The sequence below is a fragment of the Astyanax mexicanus genome, chromosome 9 (assembly GCF_023375975.1).
Source record: "Astyanax mexicanus isolate ESR-SI-001 chromosome 9, AstMex3_surface, whole genome shotgun sequence".
NCBI classification, from domain to species: domain Eukaryota; kingdom Metazoa; phylum Chordata; class Actinopteri; order Characiformes; family Acestrorhamphidae; genus Astyanax; species Astyanax mexicanus.
In genome coordinates this window covers 13,719,199-13,742,159 of record NC_064416.1, presented here as the reverse complement: position 1 = coordinate 13,742,159, position 22,961 = coordinate 13,719,199, and the positions used below count along the sequence as shown (strand labels likewise).

General features: G+C 37.4%; 1 protein-coding gene across 3 annotated transcripts in view; it reads right to left on the bottom strand.

Moving 5' to 3' along the window:
- Positions 1–4,395: 4,395 nt before the first annotated feature.
- The window catches only part of glg1b (golgi glycoprotein 1b), a 56,116-nt gene continuing 37,550 nt past the window's right edge, over positions 4,396–22,961 (bottom strand). For 2 of the 3 annotated variants that reach the window (XM_022679512.2, XM_022679514.2), the window contains 16 exons: positions 22,627–22,644; positions 21,645–21,782; positions 21,221–21,307; positions 19,884–19,946; positions 19,512–19,625; positions 19,232–19,320; positions 18,008–18,125; positions 16,579–16,671; positions 13,695–13,832; positions 12,093–12,216; positions 11,677–11,819; positions 10,530–10,631; positions 8,128–8,235; positions 7,718–7,838; positions 7,375–7,481; positions 4,396–6,086 (listed from right to left, as the gene is read on the bottom strand). In XM_022679512.2, the coding sequence (XP_022535233.1) occupies positions 5,919–6,086; positions 7,375–7,481; positions 7,718–7,838; positions 8,128–8,235; positions 10,530–10,631; positions 11,677–11,819; positions 12,093–12,216; positions 13,695–13,832; positions 16,579–16,671; positions 18,008–18,125; positions 19,232–19,320; positions 19,512–19,625; positions 19,884–19,946; positions 21,221–21,307; positions 21,645–21,782; positions 22,627–22,644 (1,731 nt within the window). In that variant the 3' untranslated portion in view covers positions 4,396–5,918. The remainder of the gene's footprint in view (positions 6,087–7,374; positions 7,482–7,717; positions 7,839–8,127; positions 8,236–10,529; positions 10,632–11,676; positions 11,820–12,092; positions 12,217–13,694; positions 13,833–16,578; positions 16,672–18,007; positions 18,126–19,231; positions 19,321–19,511; positions 19,626–19,883; positions 19,947–21,220; positions 21,308–21,644; positions 21,783–22,626; positions 22,645–22,961) is intronic. The other variant, XM_022679513.2, reaches the window with a different exon arrangement.

Below are 22,961 nucleotides of genomic sequence, written 5' to 3'. Positions count from 1 at the left end.
ACACATACACCCATCAGCCATAACATTAAAACACAGTGAATAACATTGATTATCTGCTTCCAATGTCACCAATCAAGGGACGGATTTACATATTAGGCAGCAAGTGAACAGTCAGATCTTGAAGTTGTTGGGTTGGGAGTTGAGTGTAAGCATCCGAGACACTTTGACCAAAGCCAATTGGGGATGATCAGATGACTGGGTCATCAGGCAAGGCCATGTGAGGTGTGTTCCAGGTACAGGTGCTGGTCAACGAATTAGAATAATTTGAAATAGTGCAATCATGAAATTCTTTGAATGCATTTTTTGTGCAGAAAGCAAATCAGGTGTTCACCGCACCTGTCCTACTCTTTAGACTAATCACAGAACTCGTTACCTGGAAAAAAAAAATTTGCTCAGCTGAGCTTTCCAAAAGGCCCATTTAGGCCATTTAACTGTGACACTGTTGTTTTATTGAATTAGAATAATGGAGAAACCGTTTCATTGAATTAGAATAATTTTTATTATAATTACAATGATCGCTTTCTCAGTATTTTGTGGCTGCCCCCTTGGCTTGTATGACTGCCTGAAGTCTCCGCGGCATCGATTTGACCAGCTTGTCGCAAGTTTCCGCACTCACAGCTTCCCAGGCAGTGGCGATGTTCTGCTTCAGTTGGTCTAGCGTAGTAGGCTTTCTGTCGCGAATTTTCCGCTTGACGATGGCCCAAAGGTTTTCAATGACATTAAGGTCAGGCGAGTTGGCCGGCCATGCCAAAACTTCAAGCTGTTTTTTAGTGAACCAATCTTTGGTCGACTTTGCCGCATGAGCCGGTGCAAGATCCTGTTGAAATATGAAGTCTTCTTCGCCGAACTGTTCCTCAACAGTCGGAATCAGGAACGTTTCCAGAACATCTTGATATACGGCAGCATTGACAGTCTTCTTGAGGAAGCAGAGTTTCCCTACACCTCGAGCGGACATGCATCCCCAGACCATAACGCTCTGGGGAAACTTGACGGATCTTTTCATGCACTCGTGGTTGTAGGTTTTGCCACCACGACGCCAGACACGAGGACCTTGGTCACCGAAGGAGATGCAGAAGCGTGATTTGTCACTGAAGACCACTTTCTGCCAGTCTTCAGCAGTCCACTCGCCGTGTTCTTTGGCCCACTTCAGCCGTTTCTCCATTTGTTTCTTGTTCAGCATCGGTTTTACTGCTGGAACGCGAGATTTGAAGCCGAGTTCGCGCAGACGACGGTAAGTGGTTGATCTGGAGACGTCAGCGCCGGTCTGCTTGTTCCACAAGTCGGTGAGCTCGGAAGTGGACTTGAACCGGTTGCTGACTGCGATCTTTCTCAGCTGCTTGTTGTCGCGAGCAGAAGTTTTTCGGACGCCGGAACAGTTGGTGCGCTTGCTGCAGTTTTTCTTGAGAGCTTTGCAGACGGAAGACTGGCTGATGCCGAGCTGCTCAGCAATTTTAGTTTGGGTAAAGCCTTGTTGGCGAAGGGCTTGAATTTGAGCCACTATTCCGGTTGAGAGGTCGCGCTGCTTACCCATGATTGATTTTACAACTTAGAAATTCTACTCAACCCTGACTTTATACTGCACAGTGAACACTCTTCACAGAAAACAAAAATTTGGGCATTTATTCTAATTCAATGAAACGGTTTCTCCATTATTCTAATTCAATAAAACAACAGTGTCACAGTTAAATGGCCTAAATTGGCCTTTTGGAAAGCTCAGCAGAGCAAATTTTTCCAGGTAACGAGTTCTGTGATTAGTCTAACGAGTAGGACAGGTGCGGTGAACACCTGATTTGCTTTCTGCACAAAAAATGCATTCAAAGAATTTCATGATTGCACTATTTCAAATTATTCTAATTCGTTGACCAGCACCTGTATAATGTGAGTTTCATTAATAAAATGCTTCTTTAAGTAGAACTGTTGTTGGTATTATTATATGCAGTCCTCTATGTACTTCTATACGGGACAGTTATATCCAGTTTTTCCTACTTGTTTATGGCTGGAGGGCCTTTCTAACCAAATAAAGGTGTTATAAAAGCACTGGGCTTGTGGTCATAGTCGAATTCTCAACTATGACTAGCACTGGCTATTCCCATGTAAAGGTGGGACCCAGGACCTTACAAAGCTGCAAAAACCACATTCAAGTAACATTAAAGTCTGTTTACATGAATCTACATGAATCTGGAGCATTGCTGTGAGGATCTGACTGCATTCAGTGATTATATCATTAGTAAGGTCAGGATGTGGAATGATCACCACCCCAACAAAAGCATTATATGGAGCTCAGTGCTGGAGGAGCTTTATACCCTACTAGCAAACACTGCCTGGTATTGGGCATATTGCCAACAATAATTTATTGTAGATTTATCCACTACTGGCAATTTTTCTCTACAGGGTCTAGACAAGCTTTGTGTTTGTGCATTTGCACATCAGTGTGAGTAATGGGTGCATATTAGCTAAAGCAGCTGAATGCATTCATTAGAAGGGGTGTCCACAAACATTTGGACATTTGTCCAAGTTTTTAATCAGTTCTCTGGGCCATCCTGTGTCAGAAGGTGCTCATTTCAAACAATGCAATGACCAACCCATCTGAAGACTGTTAAATGGGGTCTGCAAAAAATGATGTAACTATGATGTTACTAGACAGGCATGTGTAAATGAGCCCCATGATGTATGAGTGTGTTCAGATACAGTTCATGACTCATGAACTCTCACTGCTCATATTCAACCAAAGCTTTGACAGCAAATAAGAGACAAACAAGGCAACAACCAGTGAATTTCAGTCGACACAAAAGAAAAAGAACAAAAAAAGAAAAGCACTAGAAACCCTGTAGGTAGTAAACAAACAACAAATAAGGCCTTGGCCAAACAAAAGCACAGCAAAAAGTGCAATTGTTTAATTAACATTCAGTTAACATACCTCTGAAACCTCTGTACCGTCTGCTGGGATTCGTAGGGGTGTATAAATTAACAGTATTTATGACAGAATGTCTAACTAAACTAATTATCAAGCAATACTAGTTAAGACATTATTAATCATTACACAATATGTATCGATTCATGTATCAAACTCAATGTATCGATTCATTATTTACAACATTCTTAAACTTTTAAATGTAGTTATTTTAATGTCTTAAATAGAATCAATTAATAATTAGATGAGACATTACGTAACCATTTAACAATGTTAATTAGCATCTTAAGTACTGTTAATTGTGACCCTTACTGTAAAGTGTTACCAATTAATTTTATTTATTTTTTTTTTAATTGACTAGGCCGGTCACAATAAAATTCCAGAAATTATTGCAATAAATGATAGTCATTTTAAGACCATTTCATGCCACTGATATAATGATATACAACATAATAGCATATTAATGCAGTGACACCCTTTTAAAGACAATTCATTTTAATTTATATTATTCTGAGAGAGGTGTAATTTTTCTTCTTCTGCTAGAGCGGATCTTTTTGTGCATGAGTCGACATTATTGATGTACTGGTCAATAACCAGTAAAAATATTGAACGAAGTTCATTCATATGTAAATAAACATGCAGGGAAACTCAGACAATGGTCATGTTATTAGTGGCATATACTGTTCAATAAGTCGATAATATAATTATCATGACAGATGTTTAGCCTTCGTATAGTGACAATACTCTATATAAATCCATTGTTTTCAATGTTTTAACTTCCCCACCACCCATGTGATCAGAAAGGTTCTGCACATTCTCACACACTCATCAAATCACCGTTACACAACAGAATCTCAAGAACTTCTAGAGACATATACAAACATACACCAACCCAAACCCAAACTCATCCAAAATACCATCTCCCGTCTGCTTCTTCACCACACCCTCATTTACCCTGGAGTCACTTCATGTACATGTAAAGTGACTTCCTGTGTGTTTTATAGGTTGGATGCAAGAAAAGTAGTATGTTTGTAACAGAACAGAGTCCACTGTGAGGACTGGACAAGTAGCCTACGCTGTTGTGAGCATTTATACCTGTGCACTGATGTTTGTGCACAGTGTAACTGCAGAGAATTGGATGCAGAGTTGCTGAGGTGTCACAGCGATGCTTAGTTACATTATTGTTGCCTGTGTAGTATAGGGTACATATTGGCTACGGCACAAATCTGAAACAGTAGGTTTGTTTAAAAAAAAATTCTATATCATATTGTGATTTCATTTTACAATACCTTATTAATTGAAGAAAAAAAAAGTATTAATTTTTAATAACTAGTTCACTTGTAAAGATTGGTGTCAGACGGTGGTCATTTAGTGTTGTGTTTAAACCCTGTCCACTAGATAGCAGTGTTGTACTCTGTCTTCAGATCTCACTGTTCTGATATATAAAGTGTAATGTATAAATCGGATATTGGAGTGTTTTTTCATATTATTTATTTGATTAAAACAATTAAAATATATTGCCTCACCACTTACAGTATTGCAATATATATTGAATCGTATCCCCTGTATTGTGCCAAGAATCCGAATCTGGCCTTTTTTTCAATCATAATTCTACCCATAGCGTAAATACTGCCAAAATATCAAAGAAATCAAAATGATGAACTAAATACTATAATACAAGTTTTTGAGCCACAAAATTTGCAATATTTCTTAGTAAATTGTGATTTTACAGATTATATATCCTTAGATATCTAGAGTGAAATGGATCTTTAACAAATGCTGAATGGTATAATTAATCCATGACACATTCTATAGATCATATAACCAGTAAAATGTTCTTGTTTACTGAAGTAGTTCTTGCTTAAATTTGTTAGATTAGATTTGTTTGTCAAATCAATTACGATTGGTCTTAATCTGGATGAAGTATGAAGAAACGTCAATGATAACTTACTTTGACTGTTACAGATATTCACTTTTCATTCATTCAACCTTTCACCCATATTATTAATATGATCTCTCTGTAAATCACCACCACAAGTCTTAAACCCCAATGATCTGATCTAATTGAACAGAACGGTACCTGTGCAGGATGGCTGTATATGAATGGAGGGCCTTAAACACTGGATATGTGCACGTTTACCATTCAGTATGTGCACCATACTGATCATATCACATAGAGGGCACATGCTATTTCCAAACAATCTGCAGTGGGACCAAGGAATCATGGACAAGATTTCCCACTGATATACTGTCCATTATAATATTTCAGCAGGAACCAAACCATAAGAAGCTCCAAAAACTGCATTTAAGCAACATTAGAGATAAGAATCAGTTATGTGGTCAGTTACACAGAATTAAACCCTATTTGGGCGTCCGTGTTCACATTTACCCCTCGCATATCCTGAATCAGGGGGCAAATTACAACTTACTTACTCTGGACTCAGAACAGAATGGAGTGATGCTGGACGGCTGTGCTTCTCTGCTCATGTGCACTCATTTCATTTCATTTCATTTCATTTCATTTCAGCTCATACTTCAAACATGACTGAAAACAAATGAAAAATATGACACGATACACAAGTGATGAAAGTGCTTCTCAAAAAAAAAAAAAGAAAAGTAAAGTAAAAAAGTAATCTACAATGACAAATGTGTGCACAGCAGCAAGAACAAGCAATCGATAAACCAATTAAGATCAGAAACCAAGAGAAAAAAACAAACAAAAAACAAAAGATTAATGTCCCAGAATGCTCTTAGGCCTATCTGAGGACTTGTCCAGGTCTTTGATATTTGGATTCTGGGACATTGTCTGGGACATGGGGCAAGCTGAGGTGGAATGAGGGTCCGACACGCCACTGGCCCACCAGAAGAACTTTACTTACAGCATCCACAGTCAGGTATGGTAAGGGAGGGCACTGGGAGGGGCCAGGGGAACAGCAGTGGATGGATGGAGAGAAGTTCTAGGCTTTTTTCCAAGAATGTCTGAGATGCATCAGCCCAGGTCCATGCTCTACCTATCCTTCAGTTCCCTGGTCACACGCTTCGTGATGCGGCCGCAGAGCAGCCCCACCAGGAACAGGGTGCAGATGGCCAGCGCGATCATGAACAGAATGTAGTTCTTTGAGGGCGAGGTCATCACCTGCACAGCCAAGTCTGAGAAGCCTTCAGCTGGAGCCACCTGCAGAAGAGTTAAGAGCAGCTGGTGAAACTCAAGCCAGAAGAGTGGGGCCTGAGTGTGATATATTACATTTATTAGTATAGCTCAAGGCCAAGGAATTCTGTAGGTGAAACCTAAAGAAAAAGAATATTAAATACAAAGATTTATTTAAATACTTTCCAAAAAATACAAAAAGGTACAAAAAATAAAAGTACTTTTTTAATGACAACCTAATTTTCCCATTATTTAAATTAACTTATATTTTGGTATTTCAGTTTAACTAGTTTAGTCTTTTATTTGGTAATCAGAGTTGGTTTAAATAATAATATGGCACACTTCCTTGTAGCGACGTTTCCATGTTAATACACAAATATCATTATTGCTGTTATTTCATTATTAATACTAGTAGTTCACGTAGTATTAGTAGCAAAAATACCAATGGTAGCAAGAAAGTAAGAGAAGTCATAAATGCAGTAATATTAAACGTAGCAGCAGCAGCAGTGTTTTAGTAAAAGTAATAATAGCATTATTATTATAGAATAGTAGTTATAACTGCAACAGTAGTAGTCGTATATAATGTTAACAATAGAAAAAGCAGTTATATTTTAATAGGAGTTGTAGTAGTAATATCAGAAGTACAAGATGTTGCAATAGTGATAGCAGTATAAGTAAGAGTAATATTATTATTCCATTATTACTATTATTATTATTACTATTATTATTATTATTATTATTATTATTAGTGTTAAAAATAGTAGTTGTAGTAACTAGTAATGAAAAGTAGTATACATAGTAATGATAATAGTAGTTAATTTTTAGTAGTAGGAGGAGTAATCTCAGAAGTACCTTATGTTGCAACAGTAATAGTAGTAGTAGTGGTAGTAATAGCAGTATCTAACAGTATATTAGTACAGTAGAAGTAGAAATAACAGCAGAAGTAGTAATAGTATTAAAATTATTATTAGTAGGAGGAGTAATATTAGAAGTAATATTAGGAGTTGTAGTAATAGTAAAAGCTAGTAGTATAGTATCAGGAGTAGTAGAAGTAATGGTAGTAGCAGTAACAGTAAAAGCACTAGTAGTAGTATAGTAGTAGGTATAGTAGTAACAGTAGTAATATAAGAAGTAGTAATAGTAAAAGCAGTAGTATAGTATCAAGTGTAGTAGAAGTTGTAGCAATAAAAGTAAAATCAATAGTAGTAGTTTTATAGTAACAGTATTAGGGACTGTAGCAGCAGTATGAGAAGAAGTATCAGTTTTAAATAGTATTAGTATAGCAGTAATAATAGTATTGATATGTATAACCAACCTTGGCTGCATAGCTCCACATATCTATCCGGTCTTGAAGTCTTTTCTTACACTCAGGCTGCAGTCTCACTCTCTTGTCCTGCAGAGCTTCCATCAGACAGGACATCTCTGAGGAATCAAGCATAGGGGGTTAATAATACACTGACCAAGAGACTGGACAATCATTTACAATCATTAGTTTTTAATAAAGGCCTTCTCAGATTAATAAGACTAATAAAAATTATAAGAGATTTTACATAAAAAAAAAAAACTTTATTTAGACTTATATTCATAAATAAAGGTTATGGTTGTTGGTTGAAAGGGTTAAGGTGTTGGCTCTTTTACACAGTCAGCAGTGTACTCACGTCGGCCTCGCCCGGGAGTGATAGCTGCACAGTGGTGTTTCAGGTCCAAGGCACAGGCTGTGTGCAGCACAGGATCTACAAAAATGTCTGCTTTGCTTTCTTTGAGCATGTTCAAAACCTCCTAGATCATAAAACCAACAGAAACGAAACGGTGAGAACAGTTCTGATAACGAACAATAGAACGTACTGAGTTCCATTTATCCAACAGAAGAAAACATGAGCAAACAGTGGAGCCTCCAGATAAGGAAGGGCAGAGCAGAGTTTACAGCTGAGTGGGTCAACAGACTCTGGGGAGATTGTGTGAGCAGTGATGAGAACACGGACGGTAGATCACATTAGGAATGCTGGTGTGTGTGTGTGTGTGTGTTTGTGTGTGTGTGTGTGTGTGTGTACGAGGGCTTGTTTACTACCTTCTTGCAGGCTTCTTGTTTGAGTTTCAGCAGGTTATTCTTTAGACACTCCTCCACCTGGCCCGTCTGCTCCTGCGCAGCGGCTTCCTCGGCACACAAGTGTGTAATCTGCGACACACAAACACCGAGGAGGAAATAGGAACAGCGCAGTGATGAATGGCGTTATCCATACCAATGAAGTGCAGCTGCACAAACAAAATCATATCATGTTTCCCCTCTTAAAGCCACCCAGTGTCTGGCCCTGGGCTCCGAGTTTGATGAATGCGCTCCATGAGATATGATGGAATCGCAATGGCAGCACTGGGATTTCATGATTTCCTGAATGCTGTTCGGAGAGAGCTTCAAACACTCAAACTCTGCTACCAGTGTATATAAACAGCCATAATAATACAATAAATCCATTGTTACTCATATTAGTATTTTTTAATCAGATAACTGAATTATTAGCAAAATAAAAACTCATTTGGTCAAAAATAATCTACAACAAATATCGATATATGGTGTCTTTATTAGACCAAAAATATGGCGCTTTTTAGTTTCATGATTGATCACCTCCCATCATTTCAGAGAACACAGTTCTTCCACTGCCCCACAGATCAATACTGGGTGGCTTTATAACTCTGTAGCCCACATCTGGAACTAGGCATAGTGACATGCCAGTGTTTCTGCCAGTAGATACCAGTAGAATCTCTATCTCTGATAAGAGCAGATAAATTACAATATTTCTCTACAGGGACTAAACAAGTTGTTTATGCATGTGCTTTTGCACATCTGTGTCAGCTATGAGTGCAACATATGGCCTGCTTACACCGGGCATTAACATGTGTTTTTTATCTGGACAGTATCCACAATCTACTTTTACTTGATTGTGTTTACACTTATTAACACATGCCCCCAGTGTGACCAGATGATATCTGATTTTTCTTTCCCACATAGTAAAAAGTACAACTCGTACATTACGTCTTTCTCTTCTCTGTATACAACAGTTTCTCAATAAAACCATTCAGCCTTTGTATAGTTTACAGGTAACAATGGGAGTTTTAGTTTTACAACACAATGGAACAATAAATAGTTCTCATGTTCCTGTAACGGCTCTATGATTAAATATAACATTACTGAAATCTAAAAGGGAACAAACTTTACTGCTCTCATCTACCAGTGAGAACAGGCATGCATACATAAACACCCACACACAGAGAAAGAGAGAGAGGTACAGCAGGAGTGAGAAGTTAAGATACACAGTATTAGCTAGGTACCAATGTTTTTTCAACACATTTAAAATATAGTCAGTGTTGGAATTTGTCAAAATTTATTACAAGTGTAAACAGGAACCGTTTTCTAAAATCAGATCAAGGAAGCCCGCTCTGTTCACACTTTTATTAAATGTGGATAGGATCCTTCTATGGTCGCCTGCAAATGGGTTTTGAGTGATGCTTAAGTAATCTGTTCACAATGCATTGTGGGGATGTTTATACCTAGGTATTAAATAAATATATCGTATTGTGACATATTTTAAGGTATCAAACATTGTATCGTTGACTAAAATAATTCGTAAATCATTAAGAAAATTGTGATTTACTCCCCTAGAATTTATGTAAAAATTTAGAGCTGTACATTATCTGTTCACTAAAAATGCATTTTAATGCCAGGTGAAAACATGCCATTAAAGCAGCAGAATGCTGAATTCATTATACTAGAATTCTGCAGACTGGTTACATTGCTTTTTAGATATTCTTTACTTAGAATTATCTTCAGCTAGAATTGATGGAGCAAATCTAGCTTTAATGAGGATACGGCTGAATGGAATTTAAGATGTGAAGTTTCTTCTTTTACCATGAACACTTTTTAATACTAGACTGTTTTGTCTGTTGGATGTGGATAGGGGGAGAATAGTGAAAGCTGGGTGTGATCTGTGTGGGCAGTATGAATACAACGGATAGTTAAACACGATTAATTTACTGTGCTTCTGTAAATGCTCTTATAAAACCACAAAAAAAAAAAAAAAAAACAAGTGTTGTCCATAAAACATTTGGACGGACAGACACAAAGATAGTGTGCATCTGTAGGAAGTTTCCATTGTGTCCTAAAGGCATACAATGTCTCCTCAATACATCCAATCAAGCCCATTTCTTCATGGAAGCAGGATGCTCATTAACAGCTTTACACTGTAAGCACTGCCATTGCCCACACAATCTAGCTATCTCAGATTTGTGTTAGCTTTTTAAATGTAGAAAAAAAAACAAGTAGTCATGGTGTGTAGGTGTCTGTAAGCAAGCATCTGTCTCCGTGATCAAAGCAGCAGGCGGTGCGTGCGTCTCAGTGCAGGCCCGAGCCGTCTGATCCCGTACATATGGTACAGGCTTGTGTGTCTGAGGCAGAGAGGCTCAGAGGCTCTGACTCACCTCATCTTTACAGTGAAGCTGAAGCTGAGGGTCTAGCCTGTAATCAAGCGCCGATTCCTGCAGGATCACTCGGATCTGGTCCTCACAGTCTGTAGACAGCCGCTACGGACATCGAATCAGAATCACAACTCAATTCACACATTATTAAATCAATAGGACACAAGATAAAGAAATACTCAATCTATTCACACGTTTTAAAATACTCTAATCTGTCCCAGTACTCATTAATATTTATGTGCTTCAAGTCCAGTGATTGACCTTAAATATTCCAAAGATTAATTTAGATCAGTAAACTGCCAGCAGGGATTATTGAGAAAAATAAATGTACTAAAAACTGAAAAACAAAGTAACTTGCAAACAAATTTCAACAAATTGCTTTTCTCTATCTTAAAACACTGCATGAACAGATTGCATTGCTGCACTCTTGACTACAGCATTCACACAACACTGCACATTCAGGCAGCTCTCATAATGACTAGATACAGATAAGAAATTTGTACTATTACAACAGCGCAGATAAAAGGTTAAAATTGACACAAAATATGCAAAAAAAAAATATATACAAAATCTATATACAGTACATTCAAAAATACAAGAAAAAAAATCTAACACTAAAATTACTAAGATTGACAATCACGAAGATTGAGCAATTAATACAGCACATAGGTGAATAGTATAAAAACAGCAATAAACAGTTAAATAAGGACTGATATTGCAAATAGTAAAGAACAGTTAAAAAGACTCAAAAAGCACTCTTAACAAATAATTTTAAAAGTTGAGCGCTTTCCTTTAGAGAAATTACTAATAAAGCCAGAGCATGATAAACATTGTTTTCTAGAGCATTAAAAAACCTCTTGTTAACTGGGGAAAACTGAAGATGTGGTAAAAGAAGTGGTGTGACAAAATAATTCCCAGAGCCAAAAGCTTGTTGAATAAGCTGAGCTACAAGGTGTTATAACGTGATCTGCCTACACTGGACCAATCTCAGTTTCAGCTGTGAAGATACAGCTTGGAGCTGCAGGTTTTAGTACAGGTGGAACAGCAGTAAGGAACTCACTGGCCTGTCTGGATCCTGCTTTCAATGAACTACTGAAAAAAAGAAGTTTGACCTGTAGTGCAAACAGTGTGAGTATTTAGTGGTGTGTACCTGGTCGGCGTACTTGAGCTTCAGGCAGGATATGACCTCGCCCTCCAGTTCATTGTCATCGCTGGCCTTGTTGAGAATGTTCTGACAGAATTTGGGAATATCTGCTTTGCAGGCCTTCCTCAGCACCGGATTAAGCCTGTAGTCTGAGCAACAGAGCCGGACAGGGCAGAGTTAGAGTCTACATTTTGAAAAGAAGAACAGCAGCATCTAGAGCAGTGGAATTATAGCTCAAAAACCTAAAGGTATGTTAATCAACAAGGTTATACATGTGAAATCAACATATTTTATGTGAAGGGTAAACATAATTTTACATATTTATTGATTATTCTGTTAGAATTTATTTTTTGTTTAGAAAAAACGTATTCCAGCCACTTTGCAGAGTAGAGAACCAGATAAACTGCAGTCTATTCGCCCACCTGTGCTCTGAGTGATCTGTCTCTTGGTGATCATCTGTTTACATTTGGGGTCCATCAGTTCACTGTTCTTGTTCTGTTTTAAGCAGTGCAGCATATTCTTGGCATCAGACTCGGCACAAAAACGCTGATGCAGGAACAAGGAAGGTGATGTAGAGATGTAGAGAGGAGAGATATACAAAATAAGTTAAATTACATAAAGTAATGCACCACTGATATTCAAATCATATTGAATTCAGGGTTATGTACTTATTTTCTTCTTCTTCAAAAAAAAAAAAGACATTAGACAGATGTTAAACTGATATTCAGTGATGGATCAAAGTCACCAATTATTAAAAATCCAGTTTCCGAATGTTTATGTCCACAGATTCCCATGGAAAACCAGATGCCGGGAATTCCTACACTGGTACGTTAATTGCTTCTTTCTGATCTTAAACTAAAAACTTAAACTTTTAAAAGACAAAAAAAGACTATACAGTCCATAATAAACACTCATTAAATAAGCGTTTCATTTACGGCTGTAAAACAAAGATATCCAACACCAGCTAAAGTTTGGCCTTCTGTGAAAACAGTAACTGCTCTGAGCTTCTGGGACTTAAGCAAACCCCACTGAGACCCATTAACTCTAAACAAAGAACAACTTGGAACAGAGAATCTTCCCAGAAGAGGCAGGCCAACATAAAATCTCCAAGAGTAAATCACTGACTAAATCCAGCAAGTCACAAAAGAATCTGGACAAAAAATTTAAGAACTCTTTTAGAAAATCTTGCAGTTCAGTCATAAAGTCTGAAGCGCAAGCGCAGTTGGGTTACGAATCAAGACAATGATCCAAAGCACTGCAGCAAATCCACTTCTGAAAAACTAAAAAAGAAGAAACTAAATAAAGGGTTTGGACTGGCCCAGACAACCTTCTCACTTTAAAATAATCTAAGGTGGTATGGCACAACTTCAAAACAGAGAGCTTAAAACAAATATTCTTGTATTATGACTGAAAAGACCAGTGAAAAAAAAATAAATCCATGATTGACCAATCCTTATTCAATGGATTTGTATAATTTGAACCACACTCTTTCGTTTAACAAATAAAATGATAATTTGTCATTTTCTACTGTTTGTCTTAACTATTTAGTGTCATAAATGCACTATAAATACACAGCAGAACCTACTGCTCACCACTTTTCAGTTAAAGAATAGGCAGATTGTAAATGTCAGATGAGAAAACAGTCCCAATCCAATACAAGCCAATATAGAACCAGCAAATTTACAGATATTAGCTAACAAATATTAAATTTAATATTACATTTATATTTATATTAAACTTAATATTAACTAATTACATTAGTTACAATGACATTTTAATGTTTTGTTTGCGTAAACATCAACCAAACTCCCTCCTCACTGATAGTTTTCTTTGGTAAGTCAAACACTGTCCACCATAGCAACTTTGATGGCAGAGATACCTAAATTACCACATAACTGAGGCCTCGTTTATTTGTTGGCCGTTTTCTTATATACAGTAGATAATACAGTTCTGGCAGTTAAAACATGATAAGACAAGATAAATGAGCATAAACGAATGTTTAACCACACAAGTCAGTCTCAAACCTTAATCATCTGCTTGCAGACTCTCATTAGCTGGTAGTCCAGCTCAGGGTCCATCATCTCCGTCTCCTGCAGCTTGAAGACCTTCTGATGGCAGGTGTGAGTCAGGTGCTGCTTATTCTCCTTCAGACACTCGATGACCTAAAGTCAATAAAGCAAAACAAATGAATGAAGACTCATATTTTATTCTGCATTAAATGTGAAGAGAAGAGGGAGAGTAAACATGATACCCAATACTGTCACTATTACGGTACAAGTGGATCAGATGCAGCAATGCTACTGAAGTGTTTTTTTTTCTTTTTCCTTTTCCCCGTTTTTTCTCAATTAACACAGCCAATTACCCAACCCATTTATTAGGAATCCCCCTAGAATTTGTGATGCCCCAACACCAGGAGGGTGAAGACTAGCACATGCCTCCTCCGACACAGGTGAAGTCAGACTCCACCTCTTTTTGAACTGCTGCTGATATAGTATTGCTGAGTAGCATCACAACGCGCTCGGAGGAAAGCGCAGCGACTCGGTTCTGATGCTCACAGACGTCTTGTGCTGAGTGACATCACCCTTTGGAGTGATGTGGGGAGAGAGCGCCATCTACCCACCCAGAGAGAGCTAAGCCAATTTTGCTCTCTTAGGGCTCCAGTAAATGATAGCAAGCTACATGAAAGAAGTTTTCAAACACCTCATGACTTTAGCATTACTTGTTGTGCTTGAAAACTGTTAAGAGATCTGAAAGAAGTGACTGTTACATTTTGCTTAATGGGTAAAGCATGTACAGTTGTGGTCAAAAGTTACACTTGTACACTTGTACATACACTTGTAAAAAAACATAATGTTATGGCTGTCTTGAGTTTTCAATAAGTTCTACAACTCTTATTTTTCTGTGATAGAGTGATCGGAACACATACATGTTTGTCACAAAAAACAGTCATAAAATTTGGTTCTTTCATAAATTTATTATGGGTCTGCTGAAAATGTCACCAAATCTGCTGGGTCAAAAATATACATACAGCAACATTAGTATTTGGTTACATGTCCCTTGGCCATTTTCACGGCAACTAGGCGCTTTTGGTAGCCATCCACAAGCTCCTGGCAAGCTTCAGGTCGAATGTTTGACCACTCTTCTTGACAGAATTGGTGCAGTTCAGCTAAATGTGATGGTTTTCTTGCATGAACCCGTTTCTTTAGCACTGTCCACATGTTCTCAATGGGGTTTAAGTCAGGACTTTGGGAAGGCCATTCTAAAACCTTAATTCTAGCCTGGTTTAGCCATTCCTTTACCACTTTTGATGTGAGTTTTGGGTCATTGTCTTGTTGGAACACCCAACTGCGCCCAAGACCCAACCTTCGGGCTGATGGTTTTAAGTTTTCCTGCAGAATTTGGAGGTAATCCTCCTTCTTCATTATCCCATTTACTTTCTGCAAAGAACCAGTTCCACTGGCAGCAAAACATCCCCAGAGCATAATACTACCACCACCATGCTTGACAGTAGGCATGGTGTTCCTGGGATTAAAGGCCTCACCTTTTCTCCTCCAAACATATTGCTGGGTGTTGTGGCCAAACAGCTCAATTTTTGTTTCGTCTGACCAGAGAACTTTCCTCCAGAAGGTTTTATCTTTGTCCATGTGATCAGCAGCAAACTTCAGCCGAGTCTTAAGGTGCCTTTTCTGGAGCAAGGGCTTCTTTCTTGCACGGCAGCCTCTCAGTCCATGGCGATGTAAAACACGCTTGACTGTGGAGACTGACACCTGTGTTCCATCAGCTTCCAAATCCTTGCAGACCTGCTTCTTGGTGATTCTTGGTTGACTCTTGACCATCCTGACCAATCTCCTCTCGGCAGCATGTGATAGCTTGCGTTTTCTTCCTGATCGTGGCAGTGACACAACTGTTCCATGCACTTTATACTTGCGTATAATTGTCTGCACAGTTGCTCTTGGGACCTGTAGCTGCTTTGAAATGGCTCCAAGTGACTTCCCTGACTTGTTCAAGTCAATAATTCGCTTTTTCAGATCCACACTGAGTTCCTTTGACTTTCCCATTGTAGCTTTTGTAGCTGAGTCTAATCACTGGGTCAAATGAGCCCTATTTAAATGGGCTCATGAGAAGTCAACAGCTGTAGTCAATCAGAATCACTTACAAGAAGTGAAGAGGCCATGACATGAAGCTAATTTGATTGACACAACTCGCTACATCACCAAAATTGACAAATTTTGTTGCTGTATGTATATTTTTGACCCAGCAGATTTGGTGACATTTTCAGCAGACCCATAATAAATTTATGAAAGAACCAAATTTTATGACTGTTTTTTGTGACAAACATGTATGTGTTCCGATCACTCTATCACAGAAAAATAAGAGTTGTAGAACTTATTGAAAACTCAAGACAGCCATAACATTATGTTTTTTTACAAGTGTATGTAAACTTTTGACCACAACTGTATATTAGCCAATTATTCAACCCACTCATTAGGACTCCCCTATCACTAGTAATGCCCCAACACACCTCACATGTGTTGGAGGAAGCATGTGTTAGTCTTAGCCCTCCTGGTGTGTTGGGGCATTACTGGTGATAGGGGAGTCCTAACGAGTGGGTTGGATAATTGGCTAAGCAAACTGGGGGAGAAAATGGGAAAATTTAAAAATAAAATTGTATATATATATATATAAATTATTCTCCCCAGCAGAATCAAGTTCACATTCACAAGCATAATCTATAATCTATATACTGTTGTGTGATGCACCAGCATGTGAAGGAAAGTCAGATTCTGGTGGGAAGGTGAAATTCAGCACTGCAGCTTGTTAGAAGCGCTGGTACACTCTGGTCCACTTTGAGCACTGGTGAGCTTTATTATTTATTTAACAGCAAGTCTCCTGCATTGGGGGTCTCACCTGAGCATTGCCGAAGGAAACAGCAGAGCAGAACCTGTTGATGTCCTTCTTGCAGGAGTCGTGCAGCTCAGGCTCCAGACGAATATCTTCTGACTGCAAAGAAGCAGAAGCAAACCTGTGAGAAGGCATGAGGTATCACTTCCTCCTCACTCGACTCATTCAGGAGGCCTTGTAGAAATGGAATACAGCTCATTGGCATGGCAAAGGCCATCACTCTTTCACAGCAGGTGCTTACGAGTCAGGAGAATTTCAGCAATCTATTAGAAGGACAGGGAGCCAGCTCTGCCGGTGCTGTCTGCATATATCCTGCATTTATTCTACAGCTGTAGCATTTTATAATGTTCACTGCAGAAATTATTAACCTGTAGTGCAGTAATAATGCATTTAGATGTTAGAAGCTGTCTGCATTTAAGGTAAAATCTAAGTACAACCATCTACCATCTGTCAGTTGTTTTAGCATAGTGGGCAACACTGGAGTTCCATGCAGCAGACCAGGGGTACTGATTCAGACACTTTACTATAAATGTAATTATTTAAATGCAAATATGGACTTGAATTAAGGCTTACTTAAAATAAAAAAACATGATATTGTTGCCATCAAATAAAATCTTATATCTCTATTATAATAAATACCGAAGAAGAAATGTTCAATGTAAAGAACAACTGTCATATTTCAGATTACAAGAAAATATATAATAAATTATATAAATAGCTGCTATTCAGAAACACACATACACTCTTGCAGTAAATATGTAGATAATTGATCCTAGAATTGCAAGCCAGACACCACAAATGATGCTCATTTCCATTCACAGTGCTGTCCACTGTGGGTGGTAATGTCTTCGATTATGTATTCAAGGTATACATATGACTGTGTGGATAGATAAATGTTTAATGCCTGCACACCTTCCAAAATGGAAGTGGAAATGGCCTTCATGTCGTGTCAGCTTGCCATGAGCACATTGGCCAATGTTCAGCCTTATTCACAATATAACACCTCACAACTTATACAAACCCATCTCCTGAGGTAAAACTTCATGATTCATTTAAATAAATGACTTATATCCCCAGTGTAAGATCGAGATGATTAACACGACAATTCCTCCATTGGTGGTCTTACCTGAATATTACCAAAAGGTAACAGCAAAGCAATTTCAGTTTCATTCATTAAATGAAAAATAACTGTAAATTTAACCAATCTTTGGCCAAAACTTTGATAATTCATTAGTGTTATAGTTTATAGTACTGCAGTTAGTAAATTGTAATTCAAATGTACATTAACCAACACAATGCAAGATTAATCAGTAATACACTCTGGAAGATTGTCTACCAAATGTAAATTCAAAACATTTGAGCCTATTTAAGCGCTCTAGTGTATGTGAAATAAATAAATGATGGTGTTATGTCAGAAACGCAAATCCTCACTCACCATTTCCAGCTCCTCTACTCGGAGCTGCCTGCGACACTTCAGAGACACGCGCTGCTCCTTCACATCCTGCAGAGTGTCATTCCTCACTGTGGTACTCAAACAGATCACCACATCCACCCTGAAGAGAGAGGAGCAGAGAAAGGCTGGGACTGAGAACCGGACAGAAGGTAATGGGTAATGTAGTGTAATGTTGAGAGAGTAAAATTAAAAGCATTGCACTCGGTATGAATCTGAGATTACCTGTTACGTGCACAATATGCAGAACAGTACATTCAGCATTACTAAAAAATATATCATTGCTGTCACTCAAGTCTTGTACCAACAATTTTGGCTTCTTTCAAATTTCATAATTTGAAAATAACAGCTCCACATTCAGTTTAAATCCAACTTAAATACCACTTCATTCATCACTAACAAAGCCCCCATTCTAGGAGGGGGGATGCATGTGAATTCAGTCACTGCCCCCCTTTTTGGAACTGCCGAACTGGTACAGTTTCACTAGGATGTCAGAGGAAAGGGCTGATTCCCCAGCTCTGATACAACAGCTAGAAGATAGCTGTTCTGACCAGTATAATATTAGGCTGCTGATGGCAAGCAGCATATTCCAGGATTTGAAGCAGCTAGCCTCAGATCATAGCGTTTTCACACCTGTGGTGCGTTTCTATAGTCCGAATCAGTTGATGTTTGTTTACTGCTTGGTTTGGTTTGTTTTCACACAGGCACAAACCTAAACTCACTATACAGAAGATACAGTAGTCTGACATGTAGAACCACAAGTTTTCTTCTGCCATAAGGCTACTAAACACCACTTCAGTCTTAAGATAATTATTTACTACCTAAGGTGCAATATATTAGTGGAATATAAAATGCAATAAAATGGTGCAATATGATATAAATTATAGTGCTATGTAATGCTTTTTCTATATGCAATGCATAAACGCATAAATGGGTAATGCGTAAATTCTTCTCTGATTGGTCAGATGTGTCTGGCGAGGAAGCAAAAAGGTTAATATAATAAGAAGGCATTGTGTTCCATACCAGCGCATAAAGCTGGTATAACACTGATCGAGGAAAATTTAATCGGCCTGCACCTGAGTGCGATTACAAAGAGTTCACACAAACTGGAGTCCACTTAACCGAATAAAATAGTGCTGATGGACTATTCTGAATCCAGATACTGTTTTTTTTATGAGAAAAACAACATTAAAATTCCCTTTAACTTACTTTTTCTTTATGTTCGGACACAGTTTGAGGACGTCCTCCTTACAGGCCATCTTAAATTTATATGAGAATCTGAAGTCTTTCATTTGAATCTGAAAAAATACAAACAAACAAATCACTATTTCAGGCTAGTGTAATATTGTTTTACACAGTCAGACAAAATACAGCAAATAGAGCCATCTGCAGAGTCTAAATCAATTCTCTGAATCACACTCCATCCCACAGGACTGAGGAGCATTGATTCAGCATCATTAATACCCAAAGCTCTACATGAGCATCGTACCAGCTGGAAGTGTGTAACTCCCACAGCACATTTGTCATTCATCTCTTTCTGGTGTTTGTTCTGCACCAGGCATTCCATCAGATCTCCCGTGTCTATCTGATTATCAGCAACATCCTGTGGAAGAAGAAGAAGAAGCGTTTGCTTGATTAAATTTGAATCACACTCAAACTGTTGAGAGAAGTAAACAAGTGGGGAAAATGATCCTGATAGGAACAGTCAGGCCTCATAAAGCCAGAGGAGGCTGAATTAGGATCACAGACAAACCCATAATAAACACAATCTACCAGAAGCAAACAATAGAGAATTAAACAGAGAGAGCGAGAGAGAGGAAAGAGAGAGAAAAGAAATAGAGAGAGAGAGGGCTGTACTCACATGGCAGTGGGACTGGATGACTGGCTCACAGGCTCGGATCAGCAGGGCTTCAATCTGGATGTCCTGTGGGTAAGAAAATATACATTAATACTATATGATACTAAAGCTACACACCATATCAATTCAGCATCCCCATCACATCAGTCACACTGCAGAATTGAAACTGAAATGATTTAAAGATAAATGGCTAAAAATAAAAGTAAAAAAGTCAAAAGAGAGAATAATTTATGCCAAACAATTATGTTATTTTTTAGTCATATTGTGTTTCATTGGTGTATCTACTGGGATGTTAAAAAAAGACAATAATATAAAAAATATATATAAAAAAGTGCTACAATGAATTTGGTTTTGACCAAAAATCACACTTTTCTTAATTTAAACTTTTAAAAATGAAGAGATTACACCGGCACAATTAATTGTACTTTATTAATATTATCATCATGGCATGTTAAATGTTTTACTTCTAGAGAAAAAAATATATATATTTTTTATGTAGAAAATGATGCAACACTTTCATTGTCAATATCATTTAGCCAGATATGATACTGTTCTATAATGTAAAAACTGGGGCAATAATCTAGGATTACTGGTAGCTTCTGTTTTGTCTTAAAACATACAAACTTTATGTAGTGTCAAACATTTATTACATTAAAGCAACATTACACAGCTTTTTCACCTTATAAAATTAGCTTCAGAATTCAGTTTACACTTCAATGACTGTAATAAGGATGAATGTGTTGTCTGTTATTCTGATGGGATGAAAGCAAACTTTTTTTTTTTTATAACTCTAAATATGATGGTGTTTTTTTATATACTATGAAGGTTTTTCTAAATGTTTCTCACAGTATATCACTTTGCTTTACAGTATTGCAATATATTGTGATATGTTCTACCAGATAGTTGGAAGAAAACCTTTGGATGAAATTTTATTTTCTTACATAGGTTACCCACCTCTAGTAAATGGAGTCATATCTTTCTAAAATCACATATTACTAGTCTTTAGGCCACATGTTCCTTGCACTTCAAAAACTGCTACTGTATCTCTAAACTTGCCAACAAATGCCCATAAAGGGCTGCACAAAGCAGGATTTATATTTACTGCAGTGGAGTAAAAGTGATTTACACTTCCCACCTATACAGGAAGCAGAATATACTACACCTATTTTCTCACAATGCTGCTTTAAGAAAATGATTAAATGGTAAAATGTAAGTGAATAAGGTCCAGACTAGAAATAAGACATTCTTACAAGGATCACTGTTAGATATCTACTTGTTCTTTATATGTGTTCTGCCTGGATGAAAACCTTCACAAAAACTGTCTAATATAAAGCACACACCTCAGACTCTAGCTCTGTCAGGTTTCCCACCACATCCCTGCAGTCTGACACCAGGTCCTCCAGATGGTCCTGCAGACACTCCAGCTCCTGGATTAAAGGAGGTGTGGAGAAATCCATTAATGGAATACTGAACAGGTCTAAAAACATTAGCAAACATATTACATACAGCCTTATTATTTTCCTTATGTATTTTAATCACATACAGACAATAGATAACACAGTCAGGTAAGAGAGTCTACATAACACAGAGTACAACTTAGGAAGCACATTGTAATCAAACAAAAGTATAATCTAGAATTCTGAATCGACTGCAGCCTCATTCTTTATACCAATGAAAGACACTTTGTACAGACACTCAAATGACTCATCCCACGATCAGTGATGATTCAGACTTTAACATTCTGTGTTTAAGAGCTTTACTTACTTGGCCAGTTTCAGTCTTTTCACTGCACCACTTTCCTAGGTCTGTCATACAGCGTTTCTGGAGTTCTGGGTCCAGCTTCACATCTAAAGCTCTTTGGTGCAGAATTCGCTGCACCTCAACCTTGCAGTCCCGTGTAAGCTGCAAAAAAAAAAAAAAAAAAAAAAGGTCAGTGAATTTTTAGATTTCAATTTTAGAAATCAATTTATTATAGGGATGTAACAGTATAAATATATATATAAATAAAAAAAAGTTAGTTCGGTTCAAACATGGTTCAGTACAAATATAATATTTTTCATTTATTTTAAACAGACAGATGTGTAAGTTATAGTATTTTTCAATTAGTGTCATTATAGCATTCGCCTTATGTAGTTAATATAGCCTGTAGTGTGTTAAATTTAACAGTAAAGTAGCAGTAAACATAACCATATATTTCCACACACACAATCAAAAACATGACTCATCACCCTCATCTAGTACACTGTGACTGCATGAGTTACATAAGATGTGCAAGTCAGAATATCAGTAAAATATTTTTTATTTCCAGATGTTTCAAATCTATATGTAATCAATGAACAGTCAGAGAAAAAAACTAAGATGGGTGTCTATAATAATACAGTTCCTACAATGGCATTCATCTTAAGGCACGCACACTTTTGTGAAATTCTGTTAGGGTTAATTCGGTATGTTATTGCATGCACTGAACCATGACCCTTATATCATTATAGTTAAATACAAACATATGTACAGTTACACTCCTACTTAATTAACCCCTTCCCCACGACACACTGCACCAGGACAATTACTGAATCACACAGACAAATAATGTTTATTTTTTTATCATTACAGATTTGTATTGATTTTCACCTCATTTTATTGCTTAGATCAAAGAGAATCATTGTTGCAGTATTAAAAATTACAGTACCTGCCACCATCGTTATCAAACATTTTTTATCTGTTGTAAAACTGAATAATAAGAACTCACATGCTGCTCTGGATCAAGCTGTTCAAATTCAAAAATACCAAATGTTAATCTTTTATGTATCATTTATTAGGGGTGTCCCATATCATACAGTACGCAATAATATTGCCAACATTTTTGAATATTGTGAACAATATTATACTCTGGAATATCGTGCCATATCGCCCACCCCTAATTATGATATCAGGGTAATACTTTTTTGCCGTTTTTAGCAAAATAATAATTCACACTGTTTTTATTTTCCATTATATGACAGATATGACAGTATTTTTTTAATATCTCAGTTAGGGGTGTGCCTTTGTTGCAGTAGTGTACTTTTGAAATATGTTTTTTAAATT